General features: G+C 44.0%; 1 protein-coding gene across 1 annotated transcript in view; it reads left to right on the top strand.

Moving 5' to 3' along the window:
• Positions 1-26,564, top strand: part of DNAH14 (dynein axonemal heavy chain 14) — a 1,144,348-nt gene that overhangs the window by 108,120 nt on the left and 1,009,664 nt on the right. The window contains exons 12-13 of the mRNA XM_078647362.1: positions 6,633-6,871; positions 22,062-22,185. Of these exons, the coding sequence (XP_078503488.1) occupies positions 6,633-6,871; positions 22,062-22,185 (363 nt within the window). The remainder of the gene's footprint in view (positions 1-6,632; positions 6,872-22,061; positions 22,186-26,564) is intronic.

The raw sequence follows: 26,564 nt of genomic DNA on the forward strand, positions 1-26,564 counted from the left end.
CATTACAGCACCCCCAACTTACTAAAGATATCCCGAACTGATTGCAATGAACAACCCCGCCCGCTACAACCCAAAAAGTACGATGGGGAACACACGTTGGGGGACTCTAGAGTGCAGTGAACCTCCCAGTGGTGGTGGGAGTTGGCTGTTTGTGTTCATTGTTCGACACAGCATTGTCATCAGATAATTCTTCATAAGGAAGCTGCAAAATACAGTACTGCACATAGGAACCCACATCCCAGCCATGCACTGGTCCGACACAATCTCTCCATTGGGGCTTAATAACGCATGTGAAAGCTACCAGCCCATCATATTTAAGGCAAGAGGTCAGGCCTTCACACCACCCTGCACAGCAGGTGTGACCTCATGAAAGTCCTCAGTGATTCACTGACAACCCATTGTTACTAACCCTGGGCGTAGTTCGCGTAGTAGCGCTACGCGAAGTGCATTTCGGACTACGCGAGATGCGCGTAGCACTACATGAACTGCGTAGTGCGCTGTTCGCGATGATTGCACAGTGCCGGATGCTTGTCCGCACTGTGCAATCATTGAAAACGGCATCTTGCACAGTGCGAGCTGGCGTTTTCTCCCGCTCGAGTAGATATTTACCCGAGCGGCAGCTTTCTCAACGTGGACTGGTAGTTTCTCATCACGAGCGGTCGCAAGCATACTCGACCACTCGCAATGAGAAACCTGACCTCCCCACGTTGAGAATCTCGCCGGGAGGTTTATTTTCCATGCTCGCAATTGGCAACTCGATGTTGCTGATTCCGATTGGGGAAAAAGTCTCGCCGGGATGTTATTTTGCTCGCTCGTGGTCGCCAACTTGACGTTGAGGACCGCGAGCAAGCCAAAAATTACCGCGATGCTACGCTAGGCTACGCATGTTTGCACTGTGCTACGTGCAATTCACGCAGTGCGAAGTAGCGCAAACTACGCGAGCATAGCGTAGTGCTTCGCCCAGGCCTAATCATTACCTTCCTGTGGTTGCTCTTCATCCACTTCTGGGTCCCTCGTGGTGTCCCGGCTACGTTTCTTCAGCTGCTTTTAATGTTCCACTGCTGCCTACGGATTTGTGAAAATCTGGGATGCTCCTTCCGGGCCAATCCTCAATCTTGCGGAATACAGCACGGCTTATGGGATTTCCTCCGCCTGCAGCAAATTTTTGGTAGTGAGGAAATCTTTTCTAGCAGCCTGCACTGTGGTGGTGAAGTCGGGGAAAAACGCCAATGCATTCCCCTGATGAGTGATCTGCCCCTTTTCGCGAGCAAGCTGAAGGATTATATCGGCGTCACGATAAACCGCGCAATGATAGGTTGCGGTGGGGCACCTGGGCTAGGACAGACTGCCAGGGATCGGTGGGCTTGCTCCACTACTAGCATGGATGAAAGGTTTTCCGGGCCCAATATCTCCTTAATCAGCCCCTCCACATATAGTTACATTTTTCCCACATTTGTTGTCTCCAGAAGCCCCGTTATCCCTATATTATTCCTCATGGACCTCGCTACCAAATCTTCATTTTTTGCTCGAATGACCGCAAGCACCTTCTCCATGTTGAGAGATTTGTACAAGACCATTTGCAAGTAATCCTTAATGGTAGACACTCGTTGCTCAACCTCTCCCAGCCTTGTACCTTGTTTATCTAACTTTGCCGCCATATGATCCATCCGTAGGTTGAGAGCGTCTATTTTCTCGTCTTTCGATGCTAGCTTTGCTGCATCACGCGGAGGGTGGATTCAAGAGGGATGTATGTCATGACAACGCGGGCTTTACACCACGCTACCATTACAACGCATCCATCACAACGCAAGTCGTTACAACAACTTGCGCAGTAGGCGCTGAATTTAGGAATAGTATGATTTACTATTCCAACTCCAGCCTACGTAACAGTAGGGAAGGTGTTGGAATAGTAAATCATACTATTCCTTAGTATATAGCGCCATCCAGCGCAAGTCGTTGTAACGACTTGCGTTGTGATGGCTGCGTCGTAATGGTAGCGCGGTGTAAAGCCCGCGTTGTAATGGCTGTCTCCCATTCCAGAGTAGGGGCCTCCTCCGATGGGGCCTCTGCCTCCGAGTCCGAATTCGGCTTCCCTGCGATTGGCTAGTTTTCCGCATTTCGAAGGTAAGCATGCTTTTGTCTTGTCAGGCTTACCCATATTTCTAGCCCTGCTGTCCATGTGCTATCCGTTATCTGCTTTATTCAAACACAGCAGTCTCTTTTCTGTAGCCTGCCACCCTCCACAGGTTATCGCGAAGATAGGATACGTGTAAATCAGTGCCACGCAGCACCACCGCAGTTGTGTATAGTTCGCAATATATGCCTGGCGCTTCGTTGAGGCTCACATAGTCTAGCACCCAGATGCAACTTGACCACAACTAAGGCTTAGCGAGACAAACTTGGCGCTTTCTCTACTGCCACTCTTTGGTACTCAGCCCAGTCCGCTACATCATCGTTTATCGTTTTCAGAGCAGGGTCTGCCCGACTACTCACACCCAGTCCAGCCTCCAGTCTCATCCGCTGTACTCCAGTCTGGCACGAAAACTTTATTTTGGCTGAGATATGGACCCTATGGGACCATGCAGGCGATGTTTGGTGCTAATTAGTCCTAGATACATCCTTTCCACACATCCAAATCAATTTGCCATCTGTCATTCAGTATTCACTTGCTGTCAGTCCACCAGCCCCAGATTAAACAGTCCCTCGGCCAAATACGGAGCGTGACCCACTACCCATCTTTAGATGTCAGGAATGGGCCAGGTACAGGCCGATTATACCTCAGCGCAGCAGCTCTCCAGTCTCAGGGCAGTCGGGGAACTTCTCCGCCTCCCACCGCAGCTGCTTCCGCCTGAGGGCATGCACCGCCCAGATTGCCATGGCAGGCCCCACGCACAGACCCAACAGGGAGTGCAGGCCTCAGCGTGTCAGCATCGCTTTTACGGTACTGTGGCAACCAAGCCCCAGCCGCTCACCTGATCTTGCTGCCTCCGACGATACCAAAGCAGGCACTGCAGCAGCACAGGACCTCCGCTGCTTGCCCACAGCCATACAGGCCTGCAGTCGAGAGTCTCCACAGCCGGGGAGGTCAGCAGCAGTCCACAGCTGCCATGTTGGTTGAGGCTGCCCACATTTCAATGTTCCAAAGTTTAGCATACTGATCTCATAAAATTGTGCTACCTGGTCTCATAAATGTAAATCTGCTGATGAGTTTCAACTGTGTGGCCAATCCTAGAAGAAATCCTATACATGGAGTGACTTGGCAGCAAATCAGTTTTTTTTTAGACCCTGACAAGTCAAAAATGTTCCCAGAGTTTAGTATAGTAATGATTCCTTGGACAGAACCTCCATTGTTTTGCTTGTGTTTCCCATCTATGAAATATGGCTTGCTTCCACAAATTAATGTCTGAGGTCAGCAAATGCAGGGTCTGCTGGATCATCAGCTGATGGATTTTGCATCTGGAGGCAGGATGCTGTCTGTCTGATAAACTGAATACTCTCTAGAGATTGAAAATCTTGGTCTATACCCTGAAACTACCCCCCCCAAGCTTCTGAGCATACCAATTGCAAAGTTCACCGATATGGTTGCACCCCTTCCATGATATTCATTTAACATATTCGCCTTCTTTAGCATGCATGCATAATGTGTCAGTAACTCATCCTGTTTCTAAGAATTTCCTTAGACCCTACTGAATCTTGAATGCCAGAGTCCAACTCGAGTTAAACCCAACTAAGACTGAGCTCTTTATCATCAATGCGGTAATGTTTCCAACTGAAATCAAGGAGTTGCTCAGATCTATGCAGCTTCATAGTTTTATCTCTCCTTCACTACCAGTTAAAAGACCCCTAGCTTTACAGATTGATTAAAAAACTCTCCTTAAAAGAACCCCCGGTACCAGATCATCCTCTCTTGCAGTATTGACCTCGATCTCAACATGTTCCACTCCACATTTCAAAGCCTCATCCTCTCACAATGCATTGCTGGCCTGCATCCCAAATAACAACCTTAACCCAGACAGGCCTTCCACTGACCTGCTTCTAGTTCACTGAGCATCATATGTAAGATCATATTGCATCCACATTTAATGAACTACACTTGCTCCCTCTTCTGGAACACATCAGATCGAAGGCATGCAGCACAATCCACAAGACCATCCACACTAGAAAATTGATTGGTCTGCACCACGGATGCATTTTCGACATCTGTAGTTTTCCCTGCAAAGGAGATGGTAACAGAAGGACAAGAATCATAAATTCCATCTCAAGTGGACTTTATTTAAGTTGTTTGTACCTCTTCTGAAAGTATCCTACATTTTCAGCCACTGGGGTGTCCAGTAAAAGTATCTAGTAGTCACAGCTTGAAGACTGACTTTTGGCGGTAGAGTTCCTCTCCTCACTGGTTGATCCGGGGAAAAATCAAACCAAACAGATCAAGCCTGCTTGTTTGACCCTTCCAGCTTATTGGTTGGCAAATTCGGAGGACCCTATCCTTATCTAGAATTGGGCTGTTCAGATTCCCCGTCTTTGACCCTGATTCGGATTTCCCTTAATGAAAAGCAGCTCCCTTAAGCATCCTGTGTGATTGGCCATTGACATTTTTCCAATGGCCGGGGCTTTGCAACTCCTCACTTGCACAGTGAACCTAGGTGGCACTCCTTTCCCCTGATTCCATCTCCACAAGCGTGTGGGATCTGGAATAAAAAGGAAGAACAAGTTCAGGGTGGCCTGGGTCCAGGGTAAACCACTGTGAGCCTGGGGTAATGCAAGCTAAATGTCTGAAGGCCCAGAGCGGGTCTGTGTCTGAATGTGTGAAGTGCGGGAGCGGCTGGAATGGGATTGGCTTGAAGGTCTGGAGGGTGGGAGTGGGGGGAACTAGATCAGGCCTGAATGTGGATGGCTGAAGCAGGCTGTGTCTAAATATGTGGAAGATTGAGGTGACTGTAAAGCTCCGAAGGCCTTGGTCCAAGTTAAGTCACATGATTGAAGACAGACTCCACAGGTATAGTGCTGGCTGAGAGCAGGGATTCTGGTATCTTTGAGTGCAAAAGCTCACTGTGGTCCTGACTGTCAGGTCTTTCTTTGATACATTATCTTTTTTCATATAGTGTATTACCTTCTTTGTTGTTAATGCCCCAGCTTAGGAAATATACATCTTAACTTTTGAAAATTCAGCCCATCCTGGTGTAATCCACACATATTGGCATGTGTGTCCATGACCTATTTACATTTTCCCACTGCCTTTTAGGGTTGTGTTTACATACATAAAAAATAAAAACATCCATTATAAAATGTGATCGATCAGGGTAGGTTAAAGTTTGGAGAGGAAGAATAACAGGCACAAGACCCAGGCATTGGTGGCAGTCACAGCTGAAAGCCAGAATAGGTCTCTAATGGACAACAAGGAGTGTGCTCAACTACGCCGAGCACCAGTTGGGAGCTACAAAAAGGCTAGCAGAACTGATGGTGAAAGCCCGGAGACGCAGACCAAATAGGCATGACCCTTGATGTAAGTCTGACTACCGGGCTACCCCCTGCAGTGCTGCAATCTCTTGTGATGATTGAATTCCTCCAAATTGGGATGGAGTAAAACACTTATTGAACAGGAGAAAAGATATGGTATCTGTTCCCTTTTTTGCATAGGAGCAGCTATCTGCCCCTTGCAAACATAAATATAGGATGATTCCTGTTAAGGTTTAAACAGGGAGGACAATACTTTTTGCCCTGAAAAAAGTCCTCGACCCGATTGGGCCACTATTTTTACGGACTGAAACATGGTGACACTAGGGTCATAGGACCATTACCCCCTAACGACCCATATTTACTTTTGTAAATTTTAAAATCCCCTACGGTTCCACTAATAAAGGGATATCTGGATCTGCAGGAGGAGTTTTAATCTTTAAATCCCCTGGCCATATTCTTTCAAGCGCTCCCTGAAATACGGTCAAGCCCACCCTGACCTTTAGGAGTCCGGGTGAACCCGATGATGAAGCTTGACACTTCTAGAGTGTGTGAGGGTTATATAACAAAAAGGATTTGCTTGCTTCTCCACGACTAAGTGGTTGATACCTGGTGGGATTCTTCTCTTTTTTCCTACCGTTCTGTTTAATTTATGTGGGGTACTTACAGTGACACTGAAGTGGTGAAATGCCTTTTGCAAAAGTGTAATACTGTACTACGAAGAATACACTTTTTACATACAACTGCTGGCCTCTTGCTTTATCGTTACACATTTGTTTCAGACCTGACCTATGTACGCATTCCATAAATAGTTGGTTGTCAGTTGACCATGCACCACGCGTCTTCCCATACAATGTCTTGATGATAAATACTGGCTGTACAATCGTAAGTCTCCTGTCATAGGTAAAAGCTTTTGCCACAAGGAAGTAACACCACATTCCACCCACCCCCCAGTGTGCTGCTACACTACTGCCTTATATTTGTCATTTTTCACAAATTGCACATTGGCTCAACCAATGACGAAATGGCTCTGTCATTACCCAGGCAGCTAAGGCAATTTGCCTTCCTGAATTTACTTCCATCAGACTCTGCTGAAGTTAATCTGAAGTTAATCTGCCTTCATTTTTATTTTCCCATTTAAATAATGAGCCTTTTTCAATTCTCTCTATCCTAACCAGGTTGCAGAAAGTGAAGGACTTCTAAGGTTTGCTCAATCTGGCCATGCAGAGGTTGATAGGAGGCCAAAGTACATACAAGCTGGCGAGTGGAGGCGCCTGGTGGACCGCTTTGGCCGGTTTCTGAAGCTTGTTGATAATATCTGGATGGAATTACTGCGTCATCTGGTGGCCGCTGCTGTCCAGGGACTTTTGGACATGTTCAGTCTTTCAAGTGATGTCACCGCCAAAGCCAAGAAAAAGTAAGGCAACAAGAGGAAGTTGGGTACACTATGTTAAGTTGTAATGTTTGTCACACTTTACCACAGTGGAATCCCAACCAGTTGTACTCAGAACTGTCCATATGATGTAAAAAAATGTGAGTTCCTTTATAGATCTAGCTTAGAGATAGCTTTCGCTGTTTCTCCAGTCTCATGTTTTAAAAATAATGATAAAACATACTTTTATACATGCATTGAGAGGTTTTCGATCAGGTTTCTTTTTCTGTTGGTCTGTTTAAGTGTCATTCACACATTTTACAGTGAATCTGCATACTTGATTACATGTTTCCAACCATCTGGAAAGGAGTGCACGTTTTACTTCTTTCTTTATATCAATATAATTTCCACCTTTAGATGGTAAAACTTTTTTTATTTCTCAACTATTCATAACATAATAAATTTAGAAAATGAAACGCTTTACAAAGCCAACCCTATTAACTTTGCCAATGCTTTCTTAAAAAAATAATCCAACTAATAACTGCTTTTTTCCTTGGTTCTTTTTTATTTCTTTAAATACTGTACAGGAAACATTCTAGGCATTTTTGCCATGCCAGTACTCTCACATCTGACATTACATTTTTGGCGGTCTTTTTATTATTCTTTTAATGTACTTGTTTATTTTGGGTATATGACTGTATCTACATTTCTTGTTTTTTCATTGCTGTTAGAAAAATCATCATCTCATCAATATCATCAGAATGTTGCCTTTTATCTGAATATATTCACCTCAAGTCAGTGCTGTGCTGCTTTAGTGAAATCTATCATGCTTTTTCCTATGGAATTGGGGTATGACCTGGATAGCTCATCTGGAGTAAGGGTAGCTCATCACATGTTTATACTTGTTCACTAAAAGATTCCCAGGACAGATGCGTTTCTTTCTTTCTTTTCTTTCTATAGCGCCACTTCACCAATTTATTATTAGAGGTCTTGACAAAAATCAGACTCGTACATGTAAACCAACAATATGTTCTCCTTGTTTAAAATGTAGTCCTGAAATGCGAACACTAAGGGACCCATTAGGATGGCGGGCGGAACGCCCCCGCCAGGCCGGCGGTAGCCACCGCCGGCCTGGCGGGGGGATCCGCCCGCCATCCGTGCCGGAATGACCCCTCGCCATATTAGTATGGCTGGGGGGGGGTCCGCGGTGGACGGAAAGACCGTCCGCCGCTTTTCTGTCCTGGTCGCCTTGCGACCGGGCAGAAAAGGGTTCTGTATGGTGGTGGTGTCTATCAGACACCGCCAGCCATATTAGGATGGGAATTTTCCATTGCTTTGCCACGGAAAGGCATGCGGAGTCTGCTTTGGGGGCCTGTTGCGGGCCCCCAAGGACTCCGGGTAGGTGGGGGATGCACATGGAGGGTACCCATGGTACCCCCCAGCAGTTCCATGGACAACATGGCAGGCACTGCGCGGTGCCTGCCATGTTGTGCATGCTGTGCATGGAAGTGCACAGCATGCCTTCCTGCCATTGTGCACCGCCCGCCACGTAGGAATGCTGGATGCACCCGCCACTGTGGCGGGCGCATCCTAATGCCACCAACAGGACCCCCGCCCTTATGGCGGGCGGTCCCTTTTTGCGATGGGATGGCGGGGGACAAAGTCCATCCGTCATCCTAATGGGGGGCCTAAGGTTTTACCTGGCAACTTTCTAACAAGAAGAGAAGCAAGTTTAGGAAAGTAGAAGAAGATCAGTTTCTAAGGAGGACCGCAAGTCTAACAATTAGGTTATACATCCTAGCTTCTGTGATGAATGGGGTTATGACCCAGGACCTGATTAAGACCTTTAGAGGCTCTAAGCACACTAAAAGATTTAGTGCCCCCATATATATATAATTCATATAAGCAAAGCAAATGTCTGTGGTGCGCCCCTTGAAGCCCTAAACATGTGCTTATTTTGGTTAATGGTTAACCCAGTCCTCTTATGACCCAATTTAGCCCTCCTGAATGTTTAGCTTTTGGTCTACTTAGCTTTTGGATCTCTATCTAGACTTCTGCGTCCATTCTCTCCAGGATTCTTCTAAAGCTTTTGGCAGAAGCATCTAGTGTAGCAGTGGCATTTGGGGGTCAGCTTATGGTTCCCATAACTGTGATCACTTACCACTTGAAATTCGCCAATTGAATTGCCCGATATTCTAATGCAGGAGGGATGGGACGCGGGTGGGGGGGTTTGAGTGATGACATATCGCCTTTAGATTGGACATAGGTGCCCACTTTCTGTAGCTTTCTCCCCCCACTTGAAACTCCTGCAAAAGGAAGAGACTTTGAGAAGCACTGGCATCCGTACAAGGAAAGAATGGATGGGCCTCTTGTTGATGAACCCTTATCTGCAGTGGTGGGATCACTGTGAACTTGTACTGACTTGTACTCTGTGGACCTGTGTCTCAAGCATCACTGGCCTGGTCCTTCACGCTCTATCTGGGATGGGGATCCTGGAGAAGAGGGTTCCCCAAGGACCTCTGTGGACTTGTCCTATGGGTAGTGACTCCCAAGGATGAACCACTTCACTCTGAATGGATGCCAGGTGCCATACACGTTTGACTGGTTGTGATTATTTGATTGGTTCAGATGCTCCGCCCATCACCACCCCCTTTTGTACCGAGGTGCCAAACATGTGGCAGAGGCAGGGATGATAATTTGCTTTGAGGGCCGAAGGGTGCTGCCAAAGAAGACTCCAGGAGCCTGGAGCCCAGGCTAAGGAGCAGATCCTAGGTGCTGGCAATAAGCTATAAAACCAGCAGACTGAGAGGAGCTAAAGAGCAGGAGGGCAGAGCCTGAGCTCTTGCTCATCAGAGGGAGAGCAGAACAGAAATCAGTGAGTTGACATAATAAAAACTAAGCAAACAATACACCAAATCCAGTGCAAATTGGAAAAACGGAGTCCATAAAATCCTCTTTTGAAAGAGCTGCTCACAGACAGCATTGCAAAGGTCTGCCGGGTAAAGAAGATCCTATACCGACCCTATTTGCTCGCAGTTGAGTGAATAGCCCCTAGGGAATCCAGCGCTCCAAGTAGCCACAAGCGTGCAGCACAAATGGTTTCCCGCTTGTGGTTAATATAAAAACAACCTCCTGCGCCCTGGATAATTGCAGCTTTCACAGTAGGATATTCTGCTAGAGCACCACCTGCTGTCCAACCTCCAATCCGTCAAGATCCCCTTGGGAGGGCCAGCAACCTGAGGATTTTTACATCCCCAGGAGAATTTCGGAATCACTCCATAATTCCCCATGCCCACGTCTGAGGGGAGCAGGGAGTACACTGCATGCAATCCACACCTTAAAGACAGAGACAGGAGAAGATAGAGGTGGCTGTCTCTTGCACTGGCTTCCGAACATCTCTCCCGACACACTTGCAGACCCCAGTGTGTCTGTTGCTGGTGATCCACTTGGAAGCAGGATCCCCAAGGGGAAAAAAGGTCTATGGGCGCATGACTTAAACTAAAGAAAACAGAAAAAGGAAAGGTTCACTGTGCCTCATTAATCAATTCAAAGGGCTTGTCACAGGCAGTGAAAACTCTTCCCATAATACCCAGCAGCACTCCTCAAAATGTGCACATTGGTCTTCTTGTGCATGAATGAGACCTATCATTGTTGGGGCTGGTTCATTGATAAGAATAGCCAAATTTGTTACCTCCTAGTAGGACTTGGATGATTGTTTCTGGGACTGATGGATTCTGCCTCCTCAATGAATTGTAATCCCTTGTTTCTTTGTTTGTAAGTTGTGTAAGTTTCTTGTATCTAGTTTTTATATGTACCTATCATTCTATGTAGATAAGGGTTGATGGGTGGAGTTTCTGCATGGGGTTGGAATCTTGAATGGAAAGCAAATTATACTATTTAAATAAATAGGAAACCTCTATCTTGAATTGACATATGCTCTCAGGTGTTGGTATTTTTAAAAGGCATGTCTTTCCTTGAAATTGTTTCCAAACTATGATCGGGTGACCTACTGTCTGTGTTGCATTATTTGCTCTATAACAATTACTATTGCCCAAGAGACTGTTATTTTTGTCTTTAAGGAGAGCAATCACACTGCCACAAGAGTGAATTTTGGCTCAGGGAGGCTACCAGGAGTGTAGCATGCCTTACAGGAGCCCCTAATTCAATCTTTGGTTGGCACCCAAAGTCTTCTAGGTCATTACAAGAGAGGCCTAATCAGCTTTCCAGCTTTCTTCAAGCTCTCTTGTGGCAGGGACCTTAGTTCTTATGGCTCTTTGTGGAAGAAACTTTGTTTCTAGGTCTCCTGGCTGCTTTGTAACAAGTGTTAAGGTTAAAGGAAAATGTGTATATATCACAGTATTTAATATTTAAATCTACAGTGAGTAGCCATCACATATATTGAGTGTCATTGAAAGATGGTACAATTCTGAAAGATTATAGTATTGATTGAACTCTGTTTTGATTTTCAAATCTTACCATCCACTTATTTTGGTGACACCCTGCCAAAGCCTGTGGGTCTGAATTTAATTAACTGCATCCACTATGTTGTGTTAGGCTCGTGTGGAGGGAGAGAGGGTTATTGTGTCTTTAGAGTTTGTGGCTTGCTGGTGTGTAGACAGCTACAGACGCCTAAAGTTCAGGGGTCCAGAATACATTTAGGGAATTACCTGATCAGCGGGATCTTTTTTAGGTGTGACCCACATACTGGTAATGAAGTCCTATAAAGGGTGTTTCCATTGGCATTTCCACTTGCATATTTGTATATATTTGTACATGTATGCGTAGTATTTTGTAGTGTGTTTAATAAAGTACTTTTCCCTATTTATAAACCAAAACACTGACTGGACAATTATTTATCAAGTGTTGTTTGTTGCATTCCTGAGTCTGCAACTCAACCTACAACTCTTCCACTCGATATGCCTTGGAATTGCTCTGCCTTTCTACTCTGAGAGTCAAGTGCTAAAATAGGTTCTTGGTGCCCAATTAATAGCTCTGCAGTAAGCTAGCCCCAACACACGAGTGGCAAAAGGACCCAGTGGTTACAATTGTGACCACTACCCTCTATCTGCCCTGGAGCCCTATGGATTCCTGATAGTTTCCTAACAAGGATAGAAATGAGATCAGAAAAGTAGAAGAAGATCAAAGTCTGCAATGGTCGGTATCTAGAAAGGCTGACAGTAAGGTTGGACTTTCTAGCATGTAGCAAGGAAAGAAGGGAGATGAGGGAAGAAGATTAGGACAATAACTTCCCTTCCACAGTCCTTATCATGTGCCTGGTCCGCCCCAAGTATTACTTGAAGTGGTAGGAGTACAGACATCTTTGAAAAATCATATCTGCAGATGTTTTCAATTGTGTTGGAAGATCTTTCTAGATATTTGCTGAGGGACCTAGGACTGTCTGCCCTAAAGTTTTCAATGTTTGGAATTTTGGTGTTACCAGTTGCAGGGTGTTTATGCTCCTCAATATTCTTGACCCTTCTAAAGCCATCAGTAATTTTGCTAGGTAGCTTGGTCTCCAAACATGTATTGCTCTGCATGCAAGACAGCTGATATTGAATTTTATATGTGTCTATGTAACTCCCTCAGAATCTAGGACATGTACTTGAATTTCTTTTTCTCAGAAACCTGTCTGGGTCTTGCATGAAGAAGTTCTTTGACTGGCATTAGTACCCTAACCGGCATACCCACTATTAAGGCACTGCCACAATAATCTTGGTAGGCACTGACCCGGTGGCCATATGGTCCAGTGCAAACATAGGTGAAATATGGTCTTCTTGCCCTGAAGAAATTGACAGTAAGTAAAAAGTAGCAATAAAACATGTCGGCCATTCTTTTTTAAAATTATCTACACATGGTGTGCTATTTTTAATCATGAGTGTGGGCAAAAACATTAAAGACATTTGCTAATTGCCACACACAACTCATTTTTAAATACTTTTTGTTGTGAGGAAGAATTTTCTCCTCCCTTTATGGGGACCAAGGGAGTTTTTGAGATGTGTACTACACAGAATAGGGATATATAGAAAATGACACATGCAACATTCGTCTGAACTTGTTCGGGTGTTGGCTCCTTCGTATACATAGGAAAGCTGCCGATGATGAAACAGTGAGCAAACTGGCGAGAAACTCCTAATTGTCTCTCTGATGGTTGCTTACATGAGGCACTATATATTTTTTTAATATTTTTCCACGTGCACTTTGCTTCACTTATGGTTATCCCTAGGCAAAGGACAGGGGGTGATTTTAAATAAAAAATAGAACTGTTCCAGTCCTAATCGTTGAATAGGGGATCCGATGTATAGAGTGTTAGGTGTGTGAGGGGTATCAAAGGCTTTTGTTATGAGTGAAGTGTTCGAGTGGAGGGCACCTTTGACATTGTTCCCTCTAGAGCTCCTTCTTGTTTATAGACCTATCAATCGGGGCCCAAACCTGTGACTTCCTTGTTAGTAGATTATTAGAAAATTATATTGACAAATATTTTATGCGTTTGACTCAAGCCTGATTATAGCTAAAATCACTCATTACAAATTAACAGTACTAAGGGGCTGATGAGTACTGGAAGTAGACCTACATGAGCACTCCTTTAAATGCTCATGCTTGTTCCAAACGAGCATAATCCTTTTCTATTTGTACTAACTGCATAAGCATATTCCTTAAATATTTTTTATTTTATTCACTTTTTAGATGTTTCAGGGTCACTTTACAAGGCTACTTAAACTGCATATTAAGTGTACTACAGAAGTATTATTGTACATACTCCAAAATGCCTGTGTGAATAGACTCCTAAAAATTGTGTTCTTTCCAGTTTGAATAAAAGTTCTAGTGCCCCTTGTTTTGTTTTGTTTTCATTTTCATTTTCATTACCAAATCTTCCCCTGAGAAAGGGGTTTCCCCATATGTTCTACTTGCAATTAAATATTGGAAAATATTCACAGGGTAAATTTACACATAGATTTACTAATGTGTAAATGTACTCTTGAAATAAAGTAGAAATCTACACATTTTCTGCTATTCACCATTTCCAAGTATAGATTTAGATCTAAGAGGCCGATTATGATGTCGAGCGGAAAACCTCCTCCTAACAGGTGGAATCTCCTCAACTGTGTCGGAACCCTTCCGACCGACTCGGTCGGTCTACATTTCGACCGATTACGATGTGCACGGTCAGAACATAAACGGGTCGATTGTTCCAAATTGGTTTTTACTGGCTCTCAGAGTGTTTGTGTCGGTCGGAACCGTATCATGCACCTCTATGGACAGCGTTTCTGACTGATCGATTACGATGTCGATCTCCAACAGCCTTTCCGAGTCGGCCTGTCTGACATGAAAAGACTGTCAGAAAGCGACTTTGGGGGCCCCTAGCAGGGCACCCTTGCCTCCGCGGTCTAGGGTTGGTGGTCGAGTGGCTACCTAACCCCATTTTGCACCCCATTGTGCCTGCACTGTGTGGCAGGCACAATGGGGTGCCTCGACAGGGTGCAGGGTTGTACACATACCCTCCATTTCCCCACAGGAGCCTGTGTTGTTGGGCGCTACATGAGATCCCATAGGGAACAATTGGACTCCGACCGAACAGTGTTCAGGTGTTCGTAATCGGTCGGGTGGAACCACCCACCGCGAGTCGATCGGTTACTATTATGAGACAGTGTCGGGCTTACATCGTAATCGGCCCATATGTGTAGACTTGCATGTCTCCACCGACTGAAACCACAGTGTAGCACTCCTACCAATAACTTTTCTATGCCACTGGTTCAGAGATCTCTAGTCAAATTAACAAGATTTATTAATTTATTTAAAAAGTATAAAAATATTTGAATATAAAATAAATGTGTAAATTAATTTAAAGATATTTTTAATGCCCTACAACTAATAACGCAGAATGTTACAGCACATTCATTCATTACAACTTTATAGAATATTTAAATAATTAAAATATACATTTGATGTTATCATTATTACTTTCAAACAAAATGTAAAAAAAATCACAACTACACTAGTACATTAATGTTTCATTCATATTTAAGACATGATATCAAAATGTATGTGTTTAAATACATTACATTAACTTATATTTTTTAATAAAAGTGTAAAGGACTAATTTAATTATTATTTTAAATAAATAAGTCAATTAATAATTGTTTACATTATATACTATTTTATTTTTAATTCATAACTTTTTAGCTTGAACAAAAAATATACATACACATTTAATATTAAAGTCAAAATATTTATTTAATATAATATTATTTTCTATGAGATATTTTCTTTTAGCCCGTTTTGTTTGTTTTCTTTGGGAGTGTGTTGCAGTACCTGTGAGCGGTCTGTGTGGTGCTAGACTTACCTTAAGGCTGGGCTACAGTACAATTCCCACTGTTTTGTGACTTTGTAGACAGTAGTCAAGTTAGAAGTGTAGTTTGTGAATAGCAATGGGCTTTTGTGATGTTGTTTGTTATAGCATGTCCCTCCCTAAACCTCTCCTTGCCACTTCCTAAGCCCCCTCCTTAATCCTCCCTAAACCCGTCCCATTTTGTAGTAGATATTCCCCGCTCTCAGCCGGACTTTGGTGTCAGTTTCTCTGTTGCTGCCTGGAAGCCTGGGGGACTACAGCGACCAGGAGCCCCATAACGCCACTCACCTGGGCTCCATCCTAATCCCGCCCATAGCGCTATTTCACGGCCCGCGGCCCTGCTTCGCGGGAGCCGCTCGCAGCAGGACTTTGGTGTCAGTTTCTCTTTTGCTGCCTGGAAGCCATGGGGACTACAGCGACCAGGAGCCCCATAATGCCACTCACCTGGGCCCCGCCCACAGCGCTATTTCACGGCGCGCGGCCCCCGCTTCGCGGGACGCGCACAGGCGCGCGCCGTGCAGGCCCGTTTGAGCCCGTTCGAGACTGAGAGAGGCTGGGCTGGGCCCTTTCTCTTAGTTCTTCAACACTAAGGAACACCTCATCTCGTCAGCAAGTGAATATCTGCTAGGAAAGCTACTGGAGTAGGGTATGTTGCAGGAACTTTAGATCAGTTCATTACGAGGGCTTCATCTGTCTAAGCTCATGAGATAGCAATTACTGAGCGTAGACTTTCCATGGACCCTACATTTTCAAAGCGGTCGTCATTGGGGAAGATAACGAACGCCCACTCACCCCAAAGAGATCTTCAGTCTCTCCCCTCCTTGTTTCTCAGACTTCGAGCCCAGGTTCCCAGCACAATGAAATGTTATCCAACACCATGGAGGGAGATGTATTGCACCCTTTGGCGTCCCGAGGTGAAGCACAGCATAACCCTCCCAATAATATAGTTTTATCTGCTGCTCCGGCCCATAAACAAGCTACTAAACCCAAGGAACATGCACAGGGGACAATCCCTAAGAGGAAACGAGGAGGAACCCAGCAGAAGGGAAAGAACCCCAAAGTACCTAAGCTGAGTAAATTGGATGAAAGCCCAATGGTGGGCCCCATAACTATTGAGGCCTCACCTCTAACACGTTGAATGGTAAATGATGGGAACCTAGATGAAAGTGTCACTGGATTGCCAAAAACTGACGATGAATATTGGCTGAAAATAGGTGCCTTAATGAAATTATCGCTGGAACCTATACTGATGAGACTCTCTTCAATTGAGAACAGGCTTGTGGAACTTGAGTCCTCACTAACTATTGTTGTGAATGGCAATAAGAGCAATATTGTGGGTGGTGGACAATATAGAGACCCCTTGAGAGAGGGGGGGTGGAGGGGAGTCCGCGGTATTGGTAGGTACTGATCTAGTGACAACTGTGGGATTGGGACCCCGACCGATGGCAAAAAATACATTGAGGGCGGAAACAACTAGAGTAACATTAGCAGCTGTAGAGTCACAGGGTGGGTGTAGTATTCCTCATGGAGAATCCCAAGGTCACCCCAGCTAACTGGCTTTGCTCATAGGGAGAACCACAATGGCAAGGAGGTAGAAAATGCACACCAACATTTGGATCTCCCCCCCAAGTGTTCGCCCTATGTCACTGTTTTGACTGGCGTCCCAGCACTTAAGCAAGGGCAGTTTGAAACATACGAACAACTAAAAAACAAGACATACACTCGTTAAACACCAACAGACCATTGCCTCGTGAGGTGCAGTCCAAAATTGTATTTGTAAGAAGGGTGGGCTGTGTAGGTTGTAACAAGAAAAATATGCTAGGAGATTGCATTGTTGTCAACTTCAACGACCCGAGGGCTGTTGAGCATGTATGCTGGGGTGCACAGGTAAATTCACGAACTCTTATACAGGCCAGGGATTTGAGCTATTTTTACACCCCTCGAGACTCTATGCCCAATCAAGGGAATTATGAGCTTGTCAAGGGTAGGAGGGGCTATCCAGATAGGATGAAAACTTGCCCAAATGGGGAGAATGGTGGCCAATCATTAGCAGTACCTCTGTATAATAGATTCAGTCTACTGGATTCAGTGGATTGACTGACCTTGGTCGACACTGATCAGGTTATAATTTCAGGAAAACAGATCACTGACAGGGCAGCATCGTGTGGAGATGTAGAGCAACCCCCTAGATCATTGGGTGAAGTGGGGTACAACAAGGGTACAGTCCTGAGACCGGTGGGAAAAGGGGTGGATCTTTTGGATGTCACTTGTTTGAAGATAAGTGATCACGACAGTGGATAGGTTGTCTGCCACACAACAGGAATCGTGCCGACCACCCCTGAATACAGTAACCCTGGGATTACTCTTGAATCTTGTAATTCTGGAACTATTCCTGAATGTAGTAATCTTGGGATCACCGATAGTCGTTCAGTAGAGGGAATGGGTAGGCTGACTGTACAATCAATTACTGGTGGCCCTAGAATTCTATTGTGGAACATTGCGGGTCTCATTTCTAAACTAGATCAAGTAGACTGGGAGGAATATATTGATTCCCACGAGATATGCTTATTCCAGGAAACTTGGGCGGTAGAGCCACAATATAGGGCAGGCTTTGTAGTATATTGCGAGGGTGCAGTGAAAGGACCCATGGGTAGACCTTCAGGGGGTTTATGTATATGGGTGGCTTTGCATCTAGGATGCAAGGTCAAACAAATTGAGACATATTCCCCAGATATAACCTGTATTCTTCTGTCACTTCAAGAACTTACCCTAGCTTGCTATTATTAATATTTACTCCCGACCGGTTCAGTACGGTGGGACATCGCCAACGATAGATAGTTTGACAAATCTTTTGCACAGACTGGCAGGAAATGTCAATTTTGTAATCTGTGGAGATTTTAATTGCTACTTTGAGCCACTGAATGGAATTACGCACCCAATCACTAGTGAGGAGGATTCTATCTGGTCAATCCCCCCCCCAATATGTATCCTATTAACCGATGGACCCCTCTAGTTCTTCAGTTAATCTCATTGACCTTGTGTTTTTCATTAAGGGCATGTAATGGCCGGTTGTCCGGCGATAGTCCTGGGCGTCCGACCTTTAAGAGGCCTGGACAGCCCACGGTTATTGATTATATTTTGATCAGTATAGTGCTGTGGCATAATGCGGTGGATTTTGCAGTAGGCGAACAATGTGAGAGTGACCACAACCCTTTAGTCATGGAATTGGGCCATAAGTGGTGTGGCTCAAGAGGTTATAGTGATGAGCCGTACCAAAACAATTTGGTGATTGTAGAAGGAGGAAGACGGATCAGATGGTCCAAGTTAAAGCAGTCGGAAGACACAATGCCAAAATTGTATGCTAGCATTATACCTGTCTTAGAGAGAAGTAGTGTGGCAACTCTAACATACCCCGGTTTTGATAGTGACCTGGGTGCATTACATCAAGAACTGGTTTTGGTTCTGGCTGATTTCTTTTTTAAAAGCGGCACTTCTAAACACCAATCTGGTGGTGCTAGGAGATCATGGTACTCGAAAGCTTGTAAGGTAGCGAAATTAACCTTGTTGGCTGCACTAAAAGGGACCGACTGCTCTTGCATTAGGGAAGCTAGGGCGGCCTACAAGAGAATAGTTGCAAATGCGAAGACTGAGTGGGAAGCAGAAAGATGGCAGGAGATTAAGAAGGCCCTGGACCAAAAAGACAGCAAAGGTTTTTGGAATCTGGTCCATTTTGGGAAAGTGGAAGGTAGAACGACTCTTGATCCCAATATTGATGAGGATGCCTGGTTTTCACATTTTAAGGAACTATATTCTAGTTCCCACTCAGACGGTTGTCTTAATAAAACTCCACTGTGTAATTTTAACTTTCAAATCCTATGCGATGCACCCCCATTTTCTATGGGAGAGTTGACATCAGCTTTAGCTAAACTACAGCCCAACAAGGCTCCAGGTCTGGATAAAATTCCGGGCGACCTGTTCAAAAGTGAACAGGTAATTTGGGCCCCATACCTTTTATCATTATTCAACGCAATCCAATATGGCCTCTCTCCACGCCAACGTGGGTTGGTGCAGAGATTGTACCAATTTATAAAAAAGGATCTCCACTGGAACCGTCCAATTATAGGCCTATTAGCCTTATTAACGTTTCTCATAAACTTTATGGGAGGTTATTACTAGGGAGATTGCACGACTGGATGGAAGATCGTGACATACTTACTCCATTACAAGCTGGTTTTAGAGCTAAGCTGTCAACTGTTGATCAGTTGTTTAGGTTGCAGCTTATATACTGGAAGCATGTGGTTTTGGAACAGGGGAGTCTTAATCTTACTTTTGTGGATTTGAAATCTGCGTTTGACATGGTTGATCGGGACCAGTTATGGAGTATCCTATTGACCATGGGGGTACCACCCTATCTCTGTTTCCAAATCCAACGTCTTCATGAGGGTACCTACGCTAGAGTAAGATATGGCAAAGATGCTTGATTAACATCCCCTTTCCCTGTCAATAAAGGGGTTAGGCAGGGCTGTGTGCTCGCGCCGACCCTCTTTTCACTCTTCCTTAATGGACTAATTGATGATTTACTCTTGGCGAAGGATTTGGATTCCCCGAAAATAGCATTACGTAAATATCCCGCATTGATGTTTGCGGACGATACCCTGCTCCTCTCAAAGTCACTGATTGGGATGCAGCGAGTTCTAAGGGAATTCACCCAGTTCTGTAAAAGGAGAAATCTTCTAGTCAATATCAGTAAAACAAAATACATGGTTTTTAATGCTAAACCTACCACCTACCCGCACCCAGTAATGGACGATATTCCGCTAGAGCGAGTTCATATCTTTGAATATCTGGGTCTAACCCTGAACGACAAGATAGCCTGGGGCCCGCAAATTGATAAAGCGAATCTGAAGCTTACACAGGCAATAGGAGGATTACGGAAAGTGCAGAAGGGCTGTGCACTGAAGGCGATTGGCCCTCCCCTGGAAATCTATAAAGTGCAAGCACGCTCGGCTTCCATGTGTGGGGCGGAACTTTGGGGGTATAGCAAACCAACTATATTGACCCTTATGGAAAATAAGTTCATTAGAAGTATTACGGCTCTCCCAACAAATACCCCATTGGCCCCCCTCAGGATGGACCTGGGTATCCTCCCAGTAGTGGACTTAATCGCGAGCTGACCCCTAATATATTGGCGTCGGCTATGGAGTACAGTCGAGTTGAGACACTACAGGGAGGAACTTAAGGCACTACTATTGTTACCAGGGGCTGTGGGTAGGATACCATGGCTGTCCTTCCTGAGGGATTCGTTACGAGCTATTGGCAGGGAGGATTTATGGGTCTCTCCGGAGGAGTCATGCCCAGCTACCCCAAAACAAAACTCTAGCCAAAGAATTCAGAGATTTCAAACTGGCTAGTTTAATCCAAGTGACTAGTGTCACGAGTTTGACGTATGGGTTTTTGAATTTTAAATCACACTATCAATTTGAACAGGTTTTAGACTCAATACATCCTTCGTCCATAAGGAGGTTATTTCTTCAATTTAGATATGGGACACTCCCATTGTTTGCAATAACTAATAAGTGGTCAGATGAGGCCTGCTATCTTTGCCCTGGATGCCGTGTGGCGGGGGAAACAGAAACCCATGTACTTTTCTTCTGCCCATCATACAAGCAGGCCAGGTCTAAATGGATCATACAACTGTGTAGAAACTTGGGTATTAGGGAGTACTTTGTTCTTCTTAGAATTCCAAAATCTGATACAGACCCAGTGTACGTGGTTGTAATTTCCAAATTCCTCCAGTCAATGTGGTTGAAACGAAGATACCTCCTGGAAATTGACATTTAGTGAACTGTGATAGTTTTAATTAGTCGTAATCACTCTGGAATTTTTTAACTAACTGTTTAAAATGTATAATAATTTTCTTAAATTTTTTATTTTAATTTATATTTTTAAAACTTGACACAAATTCAAAATTATTTTATTTTCTGAACACTCTGGGAACTTTGTGCATCCTTATATTTGCCAATGCCTATGTCACCACCGGATATTAGGTTATAAAGTGTATGCTTTTATGACTGTAATAGTCGCAATAAAGTTATTATGAATGAAAGATATCCCCCATATTTCCACCATTTCCCGATCCCTACCACAAAAGCCCCAATTATGATTCTGGAAGTACACGGATCGCCAGACTCCTGGCTGCTTGGTGGTCTCCGGACCGCCCGATTACGACTCAGGTAGTTGGACCGTCACCATCTGCCGCAACCGCCAGGGAAAACACCGTTCCCTGGCAGTGTTGAGGCAGTGTAAAGAAATCCATATGCTTGGCTCCGCGGTCCCGCCAAGCATATTAGGTATTTCCTCTCCGTTGGATTTTCATGGCACTTCCTCCTCCATGTACACTCTGATGGAGAGGAAACAGCAGGACCCCCGGTGCCTCTGCACTCTGTGGATGCACATAGGGGGGCAGTTCCTGCATGGCATGGACCATTCAGTCCATGCCGTGCAGGAATTATTTTTGGCGTTCCTGTTGCAGGGCCTATTTTTAGAGGCTCTGCTGTGGGAACGCCAACAAAAGCCTGCCTGACAGGAGGAAACTCTTAATCTGGCGGGCGGACAACCACGCTTTTGCCATGTGGTGGCAAGGCGGACCCGTTGGTGCACCACCAAAGTCGTAATCAGGTCGTAATGTGTGGAGATCTCCCCATGGACAAAATAGGAGAGGAGGAGATTTCCCCTTGCAGGTTTGTGAAATGCATTTTGTTGTAAGTGGTACCACTGTAGTACTCCTTTATCTACTAAAAATGCAGTTTGTGTATCAGGCCCTTAGTATTGAAAGTGTATGCTGGAGATACAGTTTCTTATTGATAAGCTCTATCTTGTCGTTAACAGTGACATTTATGTGGAAGACTCCCAACATCATACTACATTGAATTTACCAAAAGCTGTAGAAGAAACACAAAGTGAAGTTAAAGTACAGAAACAAAAAAGAATTACAGAAGAGGACATTAATAAGGTAAGTCGATTGCAGTAGTTCATACCTATTACCCGTCTGTGTGCATTTGTCTGTAGCACTACTTCTAGGTTTCTTTCCCATTAGAAAATAATGATTCCTGATTTAGTTACAGGATTTCATATGATCTGGTTTCGTCTGAGATAAGGATGACCGTTATTTGATCACAAATCAAATCTAAACTTCCTTAACAAATAAAAAAAGACTCAAAAAGGGTCTACTTTGGAAATAATAAAGTAACATGCAGTTCAGTGGCTGGTAACAGAATTACATTTAATTTAGTGATCAGTGGACAATAGAGTAGGATACACTTTTTTAAAAAAAAAAGAATAATCTAATGTATTAAGACGCTTAAAAGGTCAGAATAATTTTTCAGCAGAATTCCCTGGATATCAAAGATATAGTAATTTTTGTTGTGTCCTAAAATTATATTATCTAACAAGATATCAAAGTCCCCAGTTCTTTGTAGTCATGATACGATATTTTAATAAATAATTTGCTCCAGATTGAAAAAATAGATGTTCAAAGTGGTGTAGACTCAGCCAACATGTGTCACCCTCGCTTGCTTTCAGATTGTAAATGACTCATAAATATGTGTTTTTCTAAACATGCGATTATCCAATTAGGAGAACATTTAGCTTAATATAAGTGGATACACAGTGAAAAAACCTTAAAGAAATACAAAGCAGACAGGTGAAAAATACTATTGTACCGAGCATGGTGTTCTGAAATGTATGTATTTTACAAACAAAAAGTTAAAACCTTCCACGAAAGTTATAGGGTAGGCCTTATTATGCATACCTGTGTGAAGGTGAACATTGGAAGTCAGAAAGTGCATGCTCACAACTCGTGACCAATATTCGTAACGTCACTAGGTATTTAAAGCCAAGCACTTAACGCATGGTCCCTTTACAAGGCAGGTGATCACAGAGCCATATCTCTGCGAGCTGCATTGGAGTCAGTAATCAATTAAAAAGGGACGCATCTCGAAGATGAAAAGCAATATAAATATTCAAGTGCAGCACTTACCCAATTGTGAGACTAAAGTAAATAAAGTGTTTATAGGGTGAAATCTTCATGTAACAAATCATTGGTGTTAGACCCGGGATCTCTGGTTGGCTGAGTTAGGTTAGGTACCTTAGGCCAAATAGGGACCCGCGGTTCCACGTCAGGGAAAGGAAGGTCACCTCTTGGGATAGCCCTGCTCACCCCCTTTGTAGCTTGTTACGAGCAGCCATGCTTATCTTCAAGGCAAAGGTTTAAAGTATTTGCAACCACGCTCACAGCAACCCAATGATGACACCACAAATAGACTCCACACAAGTTTTATAAAAACAAGTATAAACTTTATGTAAAAAGGTATACGATAAGACTACACAATATAGATCCAACATTTGCGTATTTGTAATATTCCTTCTGGCCGGTTGTTAGGCCAGCCAGCACTTGTAAGCTCTGACGATATAAATGAGCACTTCTAAACAGTCTACTGTAATCCATATTATATATGTGTTTGCAAAGATCATTAGCCACATTAGATGTGTTTAAACTATGAGGAAGACAATCTAGTTCCCCTTGCTTACGATAGTTATTAATGTTGGTGGCATTTTCCAGTGCGTTGCATGAGGTGCACAATGTTACATAATGGTTTACATTTCTCATTTGGTCTAAAAACTATTTGAATGGTATCACATAGTAAATCTTTCATGATACTTTTTAAATGTTTAAATTGAAACCTTACAGTTGCTTTACATATGATTAGATAACCAGCCATTTTAATTGTTGCTTCTTTCCATCATTAGCCCATTATTAGTCAGCACCTTAGTGGTTAATTGTTGTACAGAATCATGGACCATTGCGGTAAATACTTACAAGTCACTTAGTAAAGCTAAAGGTTACAGTTTTGTAATTTCTTCCTTCCTGCCCTCTTCTATCTCTTTTCTTCCCTTCTTCCCACTCCAAAGTTCTTTACCTATAGGTCATTCCACCTTAGGGGTTTTTAGAATGTTGATAGTTGTGACAGTTAGAGAACACCATATGTACCCCTGCCTTGACACACACACACACACACACATATATACATATATATTTATGGAAAAAAAACAAAGGTTACAGGGACGTTAAATGTAAATGTACAGGAATTTATATAGCGCAAATCACCAAGCGGTTTCTAAGCGCTTGCTTAGGGAACCCATCCTGGTATCCCCCTGTGAGATAACCCCGGCAGGGTATCCGCAAGGTGAAAGCCAGGCATCCCACCGCGAGGGGCCGTTGTGGAGATTAAGCAAGCTATTGCCCAGAGTCGCAGAGTGTGAACCCGTGAATCGAGTAGGCACCGGAGCGAGAATTGTCGAGTCCGTGGCCATTTTAGGACTCAAGACCCCGCCGAGCCGGGAATAGAACCCTGGTCCCGGGCTGACCTCTGCTAGGGTCAGATTTCACTCATACAAAACCAGTGAAATTCAGCAGTTATATTTACCTGAATTAACTATAACTTATGCCCCTGCAAATGACTGCTTATGACCTCACATAACACATCACTCATGACATGGTCAGTGACATCACTGATCCATCATCAAGTGAGTGTAAGTGTTTTTAAGAGTTTGTGGGTGTTAAACATATATACTAACCTACTACAAAAGTTACATTAGTATACTAGGTGCACAACTACTGATACTACTCCTAACATATATTAACTGAGTGGCTGTGTCACTGTATGTATGGGTATATACATGGGTATGTGAGGAGCTGTGTGGGCTAGTGAGATGCTGTGTGAGTGGCGGTATTGGTGAATGAGTGGGAGTATCAGGGCTCAATGGGGGAGTAAGTGGCAGTGTGGGTAGCTCTATGTGTAGGTAAGTGGGTGCGAAGTGACTGTATGGGTAAGTGAGTGGGTGTCTTAATGGCTGTATGAGTGAGTGACCCAGTGTGTAAGTGGCTGTATAGGTGAGTGAGTAGCTGATTGGGTGTTTGGTTAAGTGAACTGGTGTGTGAGTGGCTGTATTGGAGAGTAAGTGTCTGTGTGTACGGCTGTATGGGTGAGTGAGTGGGAATGTGATTTGCTCTATGGAGGAGTGAGTGGGTGTGTGAGTACTGGTATGGGTATGTGAATGGGTATATGAGTGGTGGAGTGGGAGTGGGTGTATGAGAGGTTGAATGGGTGTGTGAGTGATTCTGTGGATGATGTCATCAGTGATATCATTTGAGATATCATCAGTGATGTAATGTTTTACATGGGGGCCTCTTGGCCTCTCCCTAGTTATGTTATGTTATGTTAATTATTTATTTATAGAGCGCTCGTACGCCCGCAGGCTTCATGGCGCTATTGAATCTTTAGAACACAACACAGCTTTGGGTACTTAAGCAGGAGTAAATCAAATCCTAGTTTAGTTGCAATAAGCTTGTCTAAAGAGCAGAGTTTTAAATGCCTGCCTAAAGTCAAGAAGATCCCCACTCTGTTTCAGGGTTAACGGCAGAGAGTTCCATAGGGAAGAAGCGAGATAGTGGAAGCTACTGCCGCCCTGACGCTTTTTCCTGTATGCTGGGATCATCAGTAGCTCTTGTTGAGCGGATCGAAGGTTTCGTGGAGGGATGTATTTGCAAACTAAATTCCGAATAAATTTCGGACCTTTGCCCTGCAAGGCTTTAAAAATGATGCAGCCTGCTTTGAAACTAGCTCTCTGAGCCACTGGTAGCCAGTGGAGTTTTTCCAACCCTGATCTAATGGATTGCCATTTAGGTTGTTTAAAAATAAGCCTGGCTGCCTGATTTTGGACATATTGCAGTCTCTTCAACTGCCCTACTGGAAGGCCAAGATACAGGCTATTGGAGAAATCAATCCGTGATAAAATTAAAGCAGCAATTGCCTGAATCAAGGCTGAGTGAGTTAAAAATTGAGATATTTTCTTTATCTTTCTCATTTGAAAGAAACACGTTGAAACTACCGTCCCTATATGATTTTTTAGTGAGAGATCCTCACTGAGGGTCACCCCTAAACTTTTAACTGTGTGGGACTTAATCGGTGGAATACCCATGTTAGGTGGCCAGAAATGGGGACCCCAACTAATTTCACTCTTCCCGGGCAGGATTAATTCCGTCTTGCCCGGGTTGAGTTTGAGATAGTTTAAGTTCATCCATTTCTGGATATGAGACATGGTGTCCTGAAAGTCTGCCACAGCATTAGAGGAGTCTAGTGCTAAGACCAATTGCAGGTCATCTGCGTAATTGAAGATTGTGACTTTATGGTTTTTCAGGGAGTACAGTAGAGGACGTAAATATAAATTAAAAAGGAGTGGGGAAAGAGATGATCCCTGAGGGACACCACAGGTGGAAACAATTTTTGGAGCTGTAAATGACCCTAGTCTGACTGACTGAGTCCGTTCTGA

The sequence above is a fragment of the Lissotriton helveticus genome, chromosome 6 (genome assembly GCF_964261635.1).
Source record: "Lissotriton helveticus chromosome 6, aLisHel1.1, whole genome shotgun sequence".
Lineage (NCBI taxonomy): Eukaryota > Metazoa > Chordata > Amphibia > Caudata > Salamandridae > Lissotriton > Lissotriton helveticus.